The sequence below is a fragment of the Amphiura filiformis genome, chromosome 4, assembly GCF_039555335.1.
Source record: "Amphiura filiformis chromosome 4, Afil_fr2py, whole genome shotgun sequence".
NCBI lineage: Eukaryota > Metazoa > Echinodermata > Ophiuroidea > Amphilepidida > Amphiuridae > Amphiura > Amphiura filiformis.
In genome coordinates, this window is record NC_092631.1 from 73,608,861 (window position 1) to 73,627,858 (window position 18,998).

General features: G+C 36.2%; 1 protein-coding gene across 1 annotated transcript in view; it reads right to left on the reverse strand.

Annotated features, from left to right (window-relative positions):
• The window catches only part of LOC140151395 (deleted in lung and esophageal cancer protein 1-like), a 46,965-nt gene extending 28,281 nt beyond the window's left edge, over positions 1-18,684 (reverse strand). The window contains 8 exon segments of the mRNA XM_072173724.1: positions 539-756; positions 7,508-7,567; positions 8,340-8,431; positions 9,161-9,271; positions 14,562-14,715; positions 15,110-15,250; positions 15,921-16,070; positions 18,618-18,684. Of these exon segments, the coding sequence (XP_072029825.1) occupies positions 539-756; positions 7,508-7,567; positions 8,340-8,431; positions 9,161-9,271; positions 14,562-14,715; positions 15,110-15,250; positions 15,921-16,001 (857 nt within the window). The 5' untranslated portion in view covers positions 16,002-16,070; positions 18,618-18,684.
• Positions 18,685-18,998: the final 314 nt, after the last annotated feature.

Genomic DNA, 18,998 nt, shown 5'->3' on the forward strand with positions numbered 1-18,998 from the left:
AACTTTGCACTGTATGCGTTGTTAGGTCTGACTTTGCAACATCAAGGTAAAGGTTTACTGCAAAATATTATAAATTAAATTAATTTGATTCAAGGGCAATTTGCATTTTGCCTGCCCTACTACTCTCAATCCACAATAGTATAGAATAGTTTGTTAAAATTAAACCATTTGTAAACAGACAAAGCAAAGTTCTGTTCAAACCTTTGTGTGATAACATCACAAATAAAAGCTTTCAAGTAAATAATAAAGCTATAATAAACCTGCTTGCCTTCTTTCCCTATGTCTCTTCTTTTTCATATAATTATTCATCAATTGTTTTCCTCTTGCTATACTATCAATGATCAGCTTCTGTACAAGGAATTTTATAACTCAACCTTTGATGCAATGCTGCTTTCTAAAACCATACTTCATCACATTTACACAGCCAAAAGCAAAAGTAAAGGTTTGTCATCAATTTTTAAGGATAAAACAAAATCTCCTTTAAAAACTACGGCTTTGACACAAGATTATTTTTGTACACAACCAATTCTCAACTTACACTTGTGTATCAACTACCGTTGATTTAGCACCACCAAGCTTATGTACCACTGTGTTGGGTTTCACTAATGATTTGCCACCGCCAGTGCTAGAGGGCGGTCTGTGTCGTGGATTGCGCAGAAAATCAGACTTCTTGTGAACGATCGCCATGTCGGTACGATTCCGCTCTCGAGTCTGAGGGGAGGTCATTTCTTTCCACTGCTGACCTCTCCCTTTTTTCTGTAACAGGAATGATTAATGATAAAAATGATAATCTTGGTCTTTGAGGTGGCACAAAGTGGCCATTATTGTGGATGGTTTTAGGATTTTTTTTTCAATGTTCACTGTAAATTTCAGTATCTTGGCAAATTTCCTTCTGGGAATAACCTAAATAAAATACAATCCATATATCTTGGATATCTTATACAATGTGCCAAAGTGAGTTCTCATATTGGCCCATATTTGAGGAGTTTGGATTTGAATTGTGAACTTTTCTCACATTTTCTCTTACTTCTTCAACATTTTTTTCTTTCTGTATAGCAATGATATGAGTTACAAGCATTTTTATTGATGCATGTAGGGATAGATCAGGGGTGTGAGAGTAGACTCCCTGAATAGATGGACAGATGAAACTGGAGACAGGTAGAGTTGCTTGACTTCAGCTTTGTTTAATAGTCAAAAAATTAGTTGTGACTAATCTGACTATTTTTTCCACATGAAACAAAATGAGTTATTAGCATCTGTATTGCTGGATGGAGGGGTGGATGGCCAGAGAAATGGAGATGCAGGTGGATGGATGGGTGGCTATTCAATTTATTGACTAATCAGCACCAATACTTGCGACTAAGATGACTATTTTTTAAATGGTATGAATTATGTTTATTGCTGGATGGAGGTATAAATAGATGGAGATGGATCGTGTTGTATGACTTCAGCTTTTATTAGTAGTTGACTAATCAGTGCAAAATAGTTGCGACTAAGATGACTATTTTCCTCATACAGCTATGTAAAATGATATGAATTATAAATATATTTCTAGCTGGATGGAGGGATAGATGGTCAGATGAATGACTGCAACTGCAGAAGAACAGAGTTGTATGACATCAGCTTTTTTTTAGTAGTTGAAAAACTATTAGTTTAGTCAAGCTGCGCTTTGACTAATCAGTGCCAAATAGTAGGGATGACCATGAAAATTTGAAGTTTCTCCTGTATTGTAGAATCATACCTTATATTAAAGAGCTCATTAAGTGGAGCATTTCAGTCTTTAAATGACCTCAATAGGATAAATGGTTCTGAAGTTATGGCCAATTTTATATGCGTGTTTTGAATAGGCAGTTTGGACAGATTATGGACACCAAGTAAAAATGGCACAAAATTGAATAATTTCCAGTTTCAAATTCATTATTTTCAAAAAATGCCTTTTCAGTAACCCTTGAAAATGGATTACATGATTCATACAAATACTTACAAGAAGAAATCATTTATAAATACGGGTTTTCATAAATGCATTCGGAGATCTGGTCTTGTGAAATAGCCTTTTTGTTCTTTATTTCTTTGTACAAATCCAAGATGGCAGTCATGGAAGAAAAATTACGAACAAATTTGACCAAAAAAATGTATCACCAAATTTTGACAACTTGTTATTTAAGTCACAAAACATGTAATTAAGTTGATTTGTAGTGACGATTTTTTGTGCGAGGTTTCCGAATTTTGCATCCAAGGCCCAAAAATTATCAAAGTCCAAAAAAGTGCAAAATTCGGAAACCTTGCATAAAAATTAGTCATTACAGATCAACTTAATTACATGTTTTTTTACTTAAGGATGCACACAGGATCACTGAAGTGTTACATGGCCAAAATTGAGTTTTCATCACTAATGTCATCTTTAAACCGTATTTTATCTTGTCATTAATAGATTTTAAAGAAATCTTAAAATTTGAACCATAAGAAAAGCTATTTTAAAGACCCTTTTTCATTAAAAATTCGTCAAAATGCCAAAGCAAATAAATCATTGTTTTCCCGCAATAGATCGCGTTCTCGTAACGCGTACTGCGGCGTACAGCTAGCAAAGACACGCACACATGGTAAACTGGATGGAGGAGGTGATTGCTGATTGAGGCGCTGGAGTCGCTAATCGCGATCACTACCGTATTTTATCGTATTGATCTCTTCCAAGGTAGGTAAAGCTTGCACCATTGCATTGAGAAACTGCGGGCCGACAGACCACCACCGTCCCCGTCCCAGAATCAGTAGGCCTACTCGATAAATTTCGCCAAAAAAGTGCTGATATAGTGGTATAAATTATAGGTTTTTTTTTATAATTATGAACATAATAGTGAATTTTTTGTTTGTTTTTGTTTTGTTTTTCAAGTTTCATTCTGAGCTTGAAAAGATGAAATTTATCTGTAAGAAGTAGTTACCCGTAAGAAGCCCTGTAATTATGACGCAATCTATAGTAGATACGATGGAAACCGTAGGCCCTAAATACTTTGCTAGTATGCTAGACTTAGCCCGTATAGTACATCATTGGGCTTATTATTTTATGTTTAAAAATTTGTTTTATTTCATTCATTCGTTCATTCATTAATTTCATTGTTATTATTTGATTTACCAAGTTGGTGTAGTTGAACAAGAATATAGGCCTATTATATTTTATGCAGTCCCAGCCTTGATTCGGGGCCTCTGCGGTCGTGTCTTAATTAAAAAAAAAAAAAAAAATAGGCAAGCAGTTACTACCGGTAGGCCTATATTAGATACCTAAGGCCCTGAATAATGTTTCAAAACACGGATTAAAGATTCGTTTTCAAACGTTCTCTACTCCTGATTGACCGTTAACGCAATGTCAAAAACGTTGACATTTCAATACATCATATCGACCATCTAGGCATAGGCCTACAACTCTGTCAAAAATGTCGATATTTGAAATTGGCATAGCGAGCACGCGTTTATGAAAGCATTTTCGTGAATGTTTTAATGCTAAATAATAATTTCAAACAAGAAATATAATCGAAATCGCTTTTTCGTGCTTTTTTCATAACCAGTTTTTACTACATTTCCATTAGTAGGCCTATTAGGTCTACCATATGCCATGATTGCGATAAAAGCTTTTGGTTTTACAACACTTTTTGCGAATGTTTTGGCTGAATGCCTTTTTATTTGCAATGTTTGTCTGGCTTTCAACTTTCACGTTTATAATGTTTTCTGCATACTTTAAAAGGTAAACTGCTTTATAGCATTTTTCGTGAATGTTTTCATGCAGTGTTTTAAAACGCTCTTTATAGCATGATGTTTATATAGGCCTCACGGTAGTAGGCCTACTGCATAATCATACAGGGTCGTAAAACCACAATCTAATTTAAAGCCATAAGTGTTCCGTTTTCTACTTTTGAAATTCGGTTTTGTTAGGCTATGTGTCAATTTCCGTGTTTTTCAGTTTTCTTGTGACCTCTCCGTGTTTTGCCCGTTTAACATAATTATATATAGGCTACTTTTTGTCCGTTTTACAAGAAGTTTATTCAAGACATATTACAACTTTTACCCCACTTTTTACACGTTTGTTTGATTGAAAACAACAACAGACACACACTTTTTTGATTTTTTGTTGTTGTATTATTATTCACTTTTTATGCGGTACAAAATATTTTACAACTTTATTGTGGCTTTAGGCCTATAATAGGCCTATGAAAAAGTTTAGAATACAATATGATAACAACAAACTATTACAATAACAAAAACGGAATATTGAGTAATGCGACACATCATCAGAATCTTTTAAAATGTTACTTGGGATTCCTGTGGTGTAGGCCTAGCTATAACGGGCGTTAAAATGCCTATCTTTGGCGCTGACGGGCCGCTGTGGTGCCTCTCAAGCACCAACTAAAAAAAGAAAAAGCAAGCAGTAGTAACAACATCATGTTTGCGGTTCAGAAAAGGACAATGAACATAAAAATGCAATATTTGTCAAAACCAAAAAAAAAAAAAAAAAAAAAAAAAAGAAAGAAAGAAAATCACCAAAAACGATAAATTAAAAACATTGCATTTTTAAAGCAAAATTATGAAAATTAGTACAAAACAGAAATCGCAATTATCATGATTATGTCTCAATTTATTCTTCATTTCATAAAACTTCCTGATTATCTGCTAAAATAATTGCTTGTCAGTTATTCTATCCTAATTTTAATGTTCTGATGTCCGCAAATTTTAATACAGAGCATGATCTTTTTTTATACGGAACAGGACAAAATTGTACTTAAATAATTATGGTTTCGATTCAGCGGCAACACGACCATGCACTGTGCAACTTATTCGCAGAACCTGTCAGTCTGTCCCGCGCGCCCTGTCGCTCCTCAAACGCCGACGCGACTCTGCGGCCTTGCCGAAGCACTGCTGCACCATGGAAACAAGACTGCAGTAAATAAAATGGCTAAACCATGTGGATAAACATATGCCGAATGTGCACGGATAATTTTTTCATATTGTATATTTTACCTTCTAAATCACCAAAAAAATGCCAATCTGCTGCAGTTGGACGCCCCTTCTCATTTTCTAACTTGACCAAACGTCACAAGTCACCGGATTATATATTCATGGAATAATCTTCAAAAATGGACCTAAAATCCGCTGTATTTTTCTAAATCGCGATTTTCGGCAAGTTCACTTTTGACCACTTTTAACCATTTTTGGTCCGCCATAGCGTCTAAATGAAGCATCACTGAGGTAAGTTTTTAAGTCAAACGTTTAGATATGGCCAAAATCTAGATAGTGTTTTTTCATTTTTTTAAATTAGGGCCTAGAACTTTTTTTATCACCCATGACTCAAAAAATTAGAACACGGGTCACACGTTTTTTACTGATTTTTTGCCTATATTTTAAAAACTAAGCAAAATTTCGAAAAAATAAAAAAAACACTTTCTAGATTTATTTGTCTAAATTAATAAAATTCATGTTTTACAGTTTTTGATTTTCAAATAATTTTTTTATGGCGGACCAAAAATTTTTGGTCAAAAAAGCCGTTTTTTTTTATTTTTTCTAAAATTGTACTTTTTGACCCAAAACTGACATTTTAAATGGATTTATGAGCTCATTTCCATTAAAAAAATGTATACTTTTATATACTTTACATAAATAGTTTTCGAGTTATGAGGTGAATGATAATGGATAATTAGTGATCCTGTGTGCCTCCTTAAATAACAAGTTGTCAAAATTTTGTGATACATTTTTTACACATGAGACTCATCCATGTGCTCAGTTTCACATGGAGTGTATCTGTATTAAAATTTGATTTTACTGCAAATTTCCTCTAAATTCCAAGTTATATTGGATGAGTCAAGTTTTGTATATTATAATAACAATATTGAACCAATTTCATGTGCAATTTTAAGATATTACCATGGTCATTACAGAGTATACTGTGCATGTAGGCCTACGGTACTGCATAATTCTGAATCCTATTAAAGAGGGTCTACATTTCATCATCCAAAATGCACTCCTAAATAGTTGTGTAATTTTATGAAATTGCACATGGAATTAGATAAATATATATAGTATAGTATACAAAAACTTCACTTGCCTAATATATCTTGGAATTTGGAGAAAATTTACATTAAAATCACTCTTTTATACAAATAACCTGTAGATTTCACTTTAGCTTGCTGTGGAGGGAAAACTATTGGTATCTTAAATCATTAAGTTGGCTACAGTAGATGGGGACTTCTTGTTAGGTGATTGCCCAAGTTATAGATTTATTGATTGATATTTAGGGGTGCATATTTGAACTTCATCAAAACATGTTTTTGCCAAAATTACAAACAGGTTAATATGAGGTACTACTGATGCACTGTGTGTGCACTCAAGTGAAATCCATTGGTCAGTGTAGGGAGATAGTCTCTGTGTGCATAGCTCCATTTAGACGGTGTGTGTGTTCAGTCTTGCATGGTAAACATAAAAGGTGTCCAAAGGAGTGGGTTCTTGTGCTGGTCATCCCTACAAATAGGACTATATTTCCCCACACAGCTTTGTAAAATTATATGAATTATGAATATGTTTATTGACCCTTTGAATGGATCCGCCATCTTGCTCCCAAAAAAAGCTCTGCAAATGCATGCAAAGAAAGTGCTTTTTGTTTCTCACTTTTCTAGCAACATACAAGAAGGCTTTTGCAAATGCAAGTGCTAATCAAGCATGCGTATCAAGGGTGTACGCTCATTGGGTAGAACCTCGTTTTGAGATGACTGTGTAACCGGTCAATTGCTGGAAAGATGAATAGATGAATGACTGTAAGTGGAGATGGATAGTGTTGTATGACATTAGTAGTTGACTAATCAGTGCAAAATAGTTGTGATTAAGATGACTATTTCTCCACATGAAGCAAGATATAAGTTATGCACATGTATATTACTGGATGGAGAGAGGGATGGGAGACAGGCATGTAGATGAACAGACAGACAAACAATGAATAAAAGAACAATGATAAAAACCCAACAAACTATACTCAGAAATTCAATTGAATGGTGCCATTTTAGATGCGTGCGTAATTCCACTCACCATTGCATCCAATAACTCCCATGTGGGAGCATTTTTATTGTTGAGTTGCAGGAACATGGGCGTTTATACCAATTTCCACCCTGATGTGGCAGTGACGTCAGAGCGTTGAAGGAGTTGTTTTACGTGCACATCTATGCTGCGTCTTTAAGCGTGTGCGTGTGTAAGCCAGCCCTTTGAGCAAACACTAGCAATTTGAAGCTGCGCCTAATGAAATGCGCACTGACGTCACTGCCACATCAGGGTGGAAAATGGTTAAGTCATGTTGTGTTTAATCAATTGAATTTCCAAGTATACTCAGTACATAATACCCAAAATCACTTCAGACCTACCTTTGTTGCCATCTGGCTTTTAAATTAAAGTTCCAAAATAAATGTTACAAAAAAGAACACTTACAACAATAATTATTACAAACAGGACAATAAGACAAGTTAAAAGACAAGAACTGTACCGTGTCATTAATGAGAGTATCTATCACATCAGTCTCACTCATGTTGGGTCGGTTACGAGGCTAGTTAAAAATCAAAGCATCACACAGGTTAATACAGGTCTAATATTACAACAAACTAGTCCACAACAGTTATGATGTCCTAAAGTTTACTTGAAATGTGACCTGATTTGATCCACTCAGGCTAAAGTTAGAAATTTTGAAAAATGAGTTACTGCCATTACTAACTTGCTCAGTACCTACACTTATTGATGTTGAATCCCCATGTCTCTTGAATACTTGGTTGCAAAGTTATGAACCTTTTTATATCCATTTTCTTATGTATTTTATTGTTTTTTTCTCTTTATATTGCCTATATCTCAGTTTCATTATTGCTGACTTTTGCCTGATTGGACCAGATCTGGTCACATATGCTGTTCAAAGATGTAAATTGTTCCAAAATTTGCAATTAATTTCCTCAACGATTTTCACAGAATTATTGGAATCAACTATGATTATCAGTGTCTTTAAAAAAATCCTCAGACTCCAAAATTATGGAACGACAACCACATGTAGTCATGTAGGCTGCTTAAAATTTACATGTGAGTACTTTTTTAATTTATTTTGTCTCTACTAAACATCAATCTCTAAATAATTACATTTATATAAATACACAATGCGAATCATTTCAATTAAGTGTGAATTTAATATTCTAAATGTTCCTAAGTTACGTCTACATCTCAAATATTACTGTGCACACACAGATCTTCACACAGACCTTCCATATCATATTAGACATAAGAACAACACATCTTGGTTAAAGTGTTAGTATAATATGAGTATCTCAAATGGCTACCTTTGATTTATTTTTGTGATCCTGTGCAAATCTGTCTTCTACATGCTGATTGGAAGTCTCTGTTGCTTCTGCATATCTTGGCTGTAAGGATGCTATGTTGGGATATGAATAGATCAATTATGAGTAAAATAAAATGCTACATAATGTTGTTGGGCTGGACAAATCTCCTATGTACCTGTGGCCCTTGAACATGTTTAAACAAAACTGCCAAAAGGTTATGACACATAGGAGGTTTTTCCTGCCCAATGACAAGAGCATACAATGGAGGGACCTGCACATATTGTCCTTCAAGGACTCACTTTCTGTGTTATGAGTAATTTTAGATGCACATTGTCAAAACAAACACGGGCTTAAATGATGGGAATTAACTCATTTCACAAAGTTTCCACAGTTTTGCTGCTCTTGTTATATTTGTAGATAGAAACAGGAAAAGTATCCCACCAGGGCATGTGACCCAGGAATCGCATACCACATGTGTTTTGTTATTAGGCATACTGTAAATTTTATATACAAGTGGTTTACTCAGCCCTACCACTTCTCAAGTTCGCCCAATGATTAAAATACAAGTGTGAAATATCATTGTGAGGTTCCAGAGATATGGCCATTTTAGTGTTGATCAGAACAATAAAATACCAAGGAAGTTGAATACTATTATTGGCTATATCTCAAAATCAATATTCCTGACATCCGACTCATTCTACTTGATCATATCACACAACCAATCATAATAACCCTTATAGCTACATTACAGAGATCTCTGTATCCTGCATTTCACAAATACTTTTCTTTTGTGTTTTCTTTCTGAGTAGTGAATTGTGTACCTTTAGGTGCTGCAGCTGGTGGAGGTTCTGCTGTGGAGAAATCTTCGGGAACAATAAGTCCATGTTTCCTCAACAGCTCACTATCAAGACAATGCTTGAAATTGGAACCAACTGAAAAACAAATAAATGATGCATGAATTTAATGAAAATAGATGAGAGGAAATATAGCCTCACAGAGCAATCCAGCAGTATTTTTTCAACAGGTCACAATCGGCTTGAAGGTGGGATCTACAAGTTTCCCATAGGGAAAACATTCAATGTTTCTAATATTACTGTAACCCGTAGAAGTTCATATGCATATCTGAATATTGAATAACTATTACTTTCCAACCAGAAAGTTGGAATCTACTTTCCAACTGGGTAAACTTCAAATTTAATAAACAGTAACATAATAAAACAACCTCTTACACTTGTTGAATCCCTTACTTCACGTTTGAACGAGGGGTTTGGGCAATGGGCAGCTACCTATCATTCATAAATTTTGCATACCCAATTTTGAAAATTGACTCCCACATTTGCTTAACTATGTATGCATCAATTATTGAATTAAACAGGGGAACTTTTACTGTAGTCCTTCATGGTTGCATGCCACTTGTAGAGGGGGAAATAATACTTGATTATTTCTCCAAAATAACAGGCACTGCCTCATTTCAAATGTTCAGTTTTAGTTTTGGTTTTGGTTTAGGTCATGTGGTTTTCTATTGTCCTGCCTAACCACTTGAATCATAAGATATCGAACTCATTCTTTCTACCTTTTGTTAAAAACTGAACATTTGTGTCAGTCAGTTTCGGTTTTGGTTTCAGTTTCTTATAAGTGGTGTGAAGAAAAAAATTATTTGGTTTGAAGTTACCTACTCCAAGTATACAAAAGAAATGTTTAAATTTCGCAGTGCAATATTCACGAGGAGAGAAATCGAGCATGGTAATCTACATTGAAAGACGTGGTTTACAAAATCGAATAAGCCTAGGCTATTTCACTTGTGAAAAAATATAGACCATCAAAATATTTGCATTCGACATTACAAAAGGGGCCACTATTGTAATTGTATAGGTGCTATAAACGAAATCGATTCATGTCCTAATCCCATGTACCAGAATCGATGAAAGGCCATTATATGACCTCTAATAACCTAATGACTTTTACTACGAAAAAGTAGAAGATAGAGGGGAGAAGAGATTGTGTGTGTGTGGGGGGGCAAGGAGGGTATGGGCCGGGAGAAAGAGAAACAGATGGGAGAGAGCATTGGAAGTGAAAGAGAAGGTGGAGGAGAGCTTGAGATGAAGATATCGAATGTAGGGGAGAAGGAGGGGGGAGAAGGAGTCACTTAGGGAAGAGGTGGTTATATAGGGAGGGAGCCCCCACTTAAAGAGGTATGGGTTGTGCTTCCCGGGGATAATACACTATTTCATAATCAAATCATCTCCATGCATCGCTTATGTTTCATACAAACAAACAAAGCCCCCACCCCACCCCCACCCCACCCTTCAATATACGCGCATGTATATGATTTCTAGGCCTAGAACTTGTGAGTGTAATATGCCACCTTCGACAGAGAGCATGAACTGTCGTCTGCGGGATAGATTTCCGATATCAATCATGATAATAATTATGTTAGCACAATAGGCTATTGTATACTTCTGGTTATATACCCTATACCAGTTCGGGGGCACTGCTAATTCAAAGACGTCTCTGATATCAAAGACTCTTCAGTGCCGAGTCACCTGACAGTATCATAATTCAAAGACGCCTCATAAATCACATACTCCCTAGTCTCAAAACCCAGCCGCAAACGATATTGTGAACGTGAACTGGCGAACGGGAATAATTTTGCGAGTAGGCCTAATCAGCATGATCACAGGGTTGTAGCTAGCCCAAGTGCCTGCTAGCTCCTGCTAATTTTACTATCCAATTTATTAATTAAATCGCGGGCTCGGGATACACTCTTTCTAGTGAACGTGAGAAATCGGAGAATGCTAAAAAAATGTTGCTCTTTTTCATAATTGAGCTTAAATGCTGCAGAATAACTTTGCTCCCTCGACGACATTTTGCAGACTTTCAATTCTCCGGACACATCAAAACTTTTTATTGGTTATTTTCGAGCATATATTTTTTACAGATTTCCAACTGAGCCGCATGAATTTTAGTTTTAGGCTTAGAGGAAACTGGGGTAATTGTGGCCCCTTTTGCATTTTTACCATGTAATTCTTTAAGTATGAACTGAGAAGTAAAATTTCTGCATGAGTGGATAGAGGCAATGGGTACCTATAAGATGTGATAAATATAATTGGAAAATATATTGCAATTTGCATAATAATTAACATGTTTTAGGGGCCACAATTACCCCAAGCGGGGATAATTGTGGCCCCTGAACAAAATAAAGAATTTAAAGAGTATTGTGAATCCAGTTCTTCCTGATAACTATTAATAACATGTTTTACAGTCATTGCGATAATTCTAGGCCATTTGGACTGGTTTATTTACCAGAAAAGGGCATTTTAAGGCATTTTGTAAAATACTTGTTATTATGCTAATTTTTGCATGCGAAACTGCGGCCGGATCTGACTGTTCATTATACTTCCTTGTTTTGACTTGAAAACATACTAAATATGTCTTTTTGTTTCAATAATGACCCCAAATGGCTCATTTGATTAACATATAACAGATTAATGACCAAAATAGCTTTTTAGGGGATCAGATGCAAGTAATTTGCTTAAGACATGAACAGGGGCCACATTTATCCCAAGCCGGGTATTACATAATATGCAAATTTAGCTCATTAAATAAATAATTTTTTTATAAAATTGTTATATCAATGGGAACTGTTATGATTACCTTTCATGTCAAACACATACAAAATAGTCAGTGATGCAACCAATAAGTACCACCCCTATGAATAAAAAGTGGACTTGCCACTTTTTAGAGCCATTTTGCGATGTCGCTCCGCTAATTAGACCCCCTCATAACAATTTTAATGCTATTTGAATATGTTTTCACCAAACAGTAACATAAAGACCACTCTTTCATACAATACAAAGTTAAGTCACCTAGACCAATGCTTAGTATAAAGACACCCTGATAAAGACAAAGGGGCCACAATTACCCCGGGGCCACAATTACCCCAGTCTCCGCCTATATTTAACACTCGTGCTCAATAATTCCTTCAATTCAGCCTAAGTTTAGGCTTTTCTGTTTTGCTTGAGGGGGATGTGCTATAATAGGCCTATAGTCATTATATCTATGAAAGATAGGCCTATAATTCCTAACAAATTTCCTGCGGACCTGACTTCTGCATGGGTATGAACCTGCTCAATAAGGCCTATATGGATAAATGCAAGTTAGCCTTTTTCTTTTTTTGACGGAGAAGGGTGCCTGAGGGGATGTGCTCCCTCAGAAGTTGGAGAATTGTTTTCAAAAAGTTATGAAAGGCACAATAAAGTCATTTGGTGTAAAAGTTTACACTTATTATTCGTATTATTTTGGGCATAACAGATTTCAACGGACCCGACTTGTGAGGGGAATATTATCCTCAAACTAAAAGCCAATTGGTGCATCATTTTGCATTAGGCCCCTATTATTAACTTATTTTTCCGACCATCATGATTAAGCATAGCCTATAGGCCATATAACCATGTCATGATAATGCATAATATGTATTTTAGAATGGATTTCCAGTGGATGCGACTTCCGTCACAAATTTCAAGCATGAACATAATTATGATGCGTAATGACTCAGAACGAGGCCAACTCTTAATCGTTTCTTCTTGTTTTCTTCCTTGTTTTCTTTCCACTTTTCCCCTTTCGTTTGCCTAAAAATCCCGGATATTGAAATGAGCCTGGGTGGCTGTGGCACAACAAAATTTTCAACCCAGTTTTGCTAATATTTTGTCCTGATTTTTGTAACATTTTCGTTCCGGTATTATTGGCAGTTATTTTATATATATGTTTTCAGTTGTCGGGTTATTTCTTTCAATTTTTGGGAAATCAGACTGAAAAAGTAGACCTTTTTCTTTTCCCTCCCTTTTCCGCCCTTCAATTTTTGTAGGGGGCACTATACTGCCCCAGAGTGGAGCCGTGCGGTGAGGCAAAAGTCCTCAAAAAAATCCTAATTTACGACCGTAGTGAGCAAAAAAATATGTTTTTTATGCTTTTTAGTCAAAAAAAGGTCCAAAGTTTGTGAAGAAGGTCCACTTTTTACAAAATCGCCCCCTGATGGAAAAAAAAAGAAACACTTTTTCAAAATCAGCACCCCACAAAAAAAACGGGCCTGGCTATGCCACTGCTCTATCACTCCCCTTCCTCTCCTCCTTTCCCTTCTCTCTTCTCTCTCTGTCTCCCTCATTTTTTTTAAGACCCGGGCTGCAGGCCCCAAAGCCCCACTCCCTGGGCAGTGGGCACGCGCCTGGTTTTGTTGATCTATTTTGAGCCACCTAATCATAACATAACCCTACCCCTATCAATAAAATAAAAGTGTCCATATTTCTCCGAATTCATCCCATGCACGTGTGCAAGAGTCAGGCCACGAGGTTAGGCCTGAACGTTTCCGTAGGGGCCTACCATTTTTAAAGTCATTTTTGAATATATTTTTCAAAAGTTGCCGCCACAATGCGTGCCAAAAATCGCTCCCCTCCCCCCTCGTTGACTGGCAAAAAATTCATTGTTCCCTCCTTTTTTTGCCTTGCCAAAATATTCACTCCCCCATGACTTGGGATTTTTGTTACTTCAAAACGTTGGATATGGCTCGATTTTGCCAATCTAAGTGTTTCTGGGACCATTTGTTAGAATTTGCACAGATAGAGATGATGTTTGCACAGGCAGATATTTGCTAAACATAGGAAAGCATATTCGATACAGTCACCTTCTTTCCGATATGCTGCATCTAGCCCCAAACTGTAAAAAAAAGCACGACGTATGTGATATCACAGACCCCGTATGTGAAATCACTGACCCGTCTTTGATATCAGAGACGTCTTTGAATTAGCAGTGCCCCCGAACTGATACTGTGTCCTCCCAGCATAATAGTGTTATGATTGCAGACCAGATCTGCTCTACTTTTTAATCCCTTGATTTTTGGTTTCTGAACAAAAGAGAAACCAAAACTAAAGATTTGAAATGAGGGATTGTAATTTCCTCTTGTGAAATGTTCAATTGCAAGCCTTCACAAAAACATAGGTGGTTCACTATTTTAGTCCCCATCAGCAACAATCCAATATGGGACATTTCCCATAATTATGCTTGGGGCTAATTTCTTTAGTGACCCAACAATGCTGACTGGCTGCATTTTATGCACTTGGATTACCATTTCATAAAATCCTGCCTTTGTGTCTTGTCTAGACTACATTAAGCATGTAGTCTTTCTTCACTTCAGTTGAAAAATTATTTCACACTTCAAGGTACCCTTACCAGGAGGAAGTCCAAGATCATGGTAGATATCACAGCCCTCAGCTGCTTTATTTAACTGCTTCTCATCAGCAGCCATAGAGCGTGCTCTAGCCTGCATTATATGGCGCTCTAACATCAAGGCTTCAGCCATCCGTCTCTCTCTTTCTGCTTGAATCTGAGAATGATGATACAATAACAATAAAATTAATATTATTATATTTGTTGTGAAGAATTTTAGTATGCAGAAACATTTTTGGTTAAAAAGGTGATTAATAGATGAGAAATTAGATCAGATTCCCAAATTTGATGGGTATAGGCCAGTTATAAAAACATTATAATCTAACAAAAGAAAATAAACCCATAAAAAATCAAATCAAACAGAAAAATTGAAAGATGTAGAAATATGCCAGTAATAATTACAAATAGTGCTCCAACTCAAAGAGCAAAAACATTTTGCAGTGCATGTGCAATTCATATATGCCAAGCTTAAGGCCATACCTCAGAATAGTATGAAGCAACTCATATATAGTTCAAAAGAAACAACACGTCTGTTCATGTACAGTGCATACCTTTCTGAGTTCCTCCACATATTTATCATGATAGGTGTCATCTCCACTCTTTGATTTGTTGAGATTCCGAACAATTTCTGACTCCACATCATCACGTGTGAACAGATCACGGAATGTGCGGGCCAAGATGTGTGTAACATCCTGAAATGCAATATGTTAGCATAGTAAGGGAACAAACCAAAAGATAGATCGATGAAGTCCCATGAACGGAACTAATTTAGTTTGAGAGGGTGTGGGTTACAATGTCAATTATGTTTCTTCTATGCTCTTATAAAATTTTGATCCATACGAGGGAGGGGGTCAGCTATGAAACAAAGCTAGCTATGTTTATAGGACTTCATTGATCTTTTGGCTTGTTCCCTAATATATATACAGTTATTAAAATGAATTACAACTATGATAAATAGCATGTTTTATCCATGCAAAGCAACAGACTGGTACAATTTGTTCCTCTTCATGTTTGTTTTGAATTAAGTGATCATATGAATTCCCATCAAAAAGTGATACAGGTGTTGTAATATTCTTCATCTATTTTTGAGTTCATTTGCCAAGACCAAATGAAAAAAGTTTTTCTGTTGACAGTTTTGCCAGAAACCTAGCTTTCTTAAAGCATTGATGAACCTCTTTCAATCCCATGATATTCTTGTTCAGAATTTTGAGGGTACACATTCTGGTTTATTAAATCCCTGATTGTCTTTGCAGTTCCTGGTGTTACCAATGCATATCAGCTATTTTGGTTTCCCTTCAGGTTGCAAAAGAAAAGTTTTTAAGATAAACTTATTGCTCACATAGTTAGAATGGATTAACTTACCTGAGAGCGACCTGATGATGGCCTCTGTAAAAACATAGGAGGCTCATCATGGTAGAAGCGACTCAGCTTGATAATCGACATGGTGGCGCTCTCACTTTATCTCTCACCTAGGGAAATGGATATGTATATGCATATCTGTAAAGAATAAAACTGGAAAAAAGAACAATAAAATGAATGCTAGCTACAGAGGGGAAAAAATAATATTTGTTTTCAAAGTACTTTTTTTCTTATGGTCTGCATTCTGTCAAATGCTTATCTATAATACTAATTCTTCTTTAATAGTATAGATGCTGTTAATGCAACAGCAGATCACACAGCAACCAATCACAGATGTGTGTTAGATCATGGAACTCAGTCCTCAATGATAGTCAGTCATTTATCTTTTGGTCGTTATATGACTATCATTTGAGGGACTGAGTTGTTATAATATATCTTCCGAGGTGCAATTTCAGACAATAGCTGGGGATTAGTGGGACAGAGGTTATCTATTGAATCCTTTCATGACCACTGAAACATAGTCAAGTCTGCCAAGGACACTCGGCACAAATTGAAAGACCATGTCAACTCTCGACAAAAGAATGCATGCATGTCAGGTCATCGACACCAATTTGGTGTTTGTTATGACACCAATTTGGTGTTTGTTATGCTCCTCGAAATTAATACCTTACAGTCTATGTCTGGATGTGTGTGTGGTAATGGATACACCATGCCACAAAAGTATAACTCCAAAATTATTTTAACATTTTTTATTCTTCTAATGGAAATTAATTTATTGCCACTTGTGATCCTGTGCAAATCTGTCTTCTACATGCTGGTTGGATGTCTCTGTTGCTTCTGCATATCTTGGCTGTAAGGATGCTATGTTGGGATATGAATAGATCAATTATAATTAAAATACAATGCTACATAATGTTGTTGGGCTGGACAAACCTATGTAATAATATCGCCAACCCATGGCACACATGCACTCTCCTCACTCCTTTTGATTTTCCCATGTTTATTATTCCCACTGCTTTAAAGGCAGCATGTTTATATACGCGATGTCGTGAGATGACGCGAACTAAATGATACACGTTGGCTTTTTTTTGATGCGGCGTGTTGATACGTGAAGACGCAAGATTCTTTTGTTTGACGCGATGTAGTTGTTAGGTAGACATCACATAGTAACTGATGCTCACTATTTTGAGGTCCCTGGATATTTTAAAGGTACCGTATTTTTGCTCATTTTTAGACTTTAATCATTGAAGATTGAACAAAATGAGGTGAATATGCAGCGTAACTCGGGTCGACGGTGAATGATTAGGTTTGCAAATGTGAAATTAATATCTCTTCCACAAATAAGAAACATCACAATATGTGGGCTCATTTTGGGCTCTAAGGATGTAGCTGAGGAACTCTCTCACGGACAGTTTGGGCATGCACTGATGATTTTAATCCCATTGTACCAGGGTTTGGGCATGTGTGGATGATTTTAATCCCACTATACTAGTCTATACTCACAAAGTTGAGGTAATTGATCTACATTGATCTCATCTTTTGGGTGAGTTCAAAATTGAGTTGGCAAAACCTGCGATCTTCATGGGAGTAATTAATTTACTTAGTGCAAAAGTGGTCAAAATATTGCTCTGCAAAATGTCTTGATTTTCATGATTTGGATTTATCATATTGAGCAGCATTCTACTTGTGATGTTTCTACACTGTGTAGAGAGGGTCTACAGCATCTCTGAGGTAAAACTGACAAATACAAGGTTAGGTATGCCCACATTGCTTATTACAGGGGGCCTCATTCAACTCCTACTTGTGACCACAGAAATGGCTTAACTGTGTAATCCCCATAGGAAAATACAAAAATGTGAAATTTAGATGCCAGAAACCTTACGTAGAAAGATAAAAAGTGTCAACTGGTATACTTTGATACAGAAGTTATCATACAGTGATAGTAATTTGTTTTCAAATAAAATCGCTTTTCTGTAAAATGGATCGCCATACTGAAAAATGTTGCATGTACTTGCTTGTTTGTACAGTAATTCATTGTAAGGTACCGTCAATGATGGTCACAGAACTTGGAAAATTACATTTGCCCATAACTTCGCTAATTTTTGTCCTACAGACATGGTTGACCCCTCATTTTTTAAGTTAAATAATCACCTTTCTGAATAAATCAATTTCAATGTGAAATATCATACTTGAAAATTTGATGATCATACCTAACAAGGTATATTTCTTGATGCTTGAAGTTTGGATTTCTTAAACGTACAGTGCATCCCTGTGGCTATGTACCGCTGCAAGACTCAGGTCCGTAGATGTCATTATGACATGTTTATGATAAAGTCTGAAGTCTTTCTGGCAGGACTAGTTTTTATCACGAAAAGTTTTGCAACTCGGTAATTTGTTATAGATATTAATATTTTGTGACATTTATAATTAAAACAATTAACACTGAAGACACCTTATAGAACCTGCTACAACTTGAGAACAAGTCCTCAAACGTTCTTCTCTGGCACGGAACTGTCATGACTGTGTTGACGTTCGTTGATGATAAGCTTACCTAAACTAAATGCTAAATTAAATTATATTTAAATCCGTTTGACAGTTACATTACTGACCTGTTTGCGTAACTAAGAGAGGTGACGATAAAGTGACAATTCTCAAATCTTTTATTTGTTTGTTAACTTACTATATACACAGTTGAATTACCTGGGGCAAATCATGAATTTGTCACGAAAAATAATCTACCGTGTAGGCCGCCATGATTGTTTTCCGTTGCTACGGATTGTATGAGGGCGCTATTTTTAGTCTTGGAGTGACCAGGGGGTGACAAGACCATCATGTTGATTTCGCCAAAGAAAGAAACAGAACAAATCTATCAATTTAAGGGGTTGTGCAATAATATTATGAGCACTGGAGGAGGGTAAAGTGGGGGAGGGGCAGGGGTGCAAGAATTTTGTAGCCATCTGAAAGGGGGAGGGGCAACCAACTTTTTGGCAAGCCGAGAGGCCGCGCGGGGAAGAGAGTGACACACATTCATGGGCCGATATGCTCTCTTAAGAGGCCTAGTGTGCAAATTTCAATGATCGC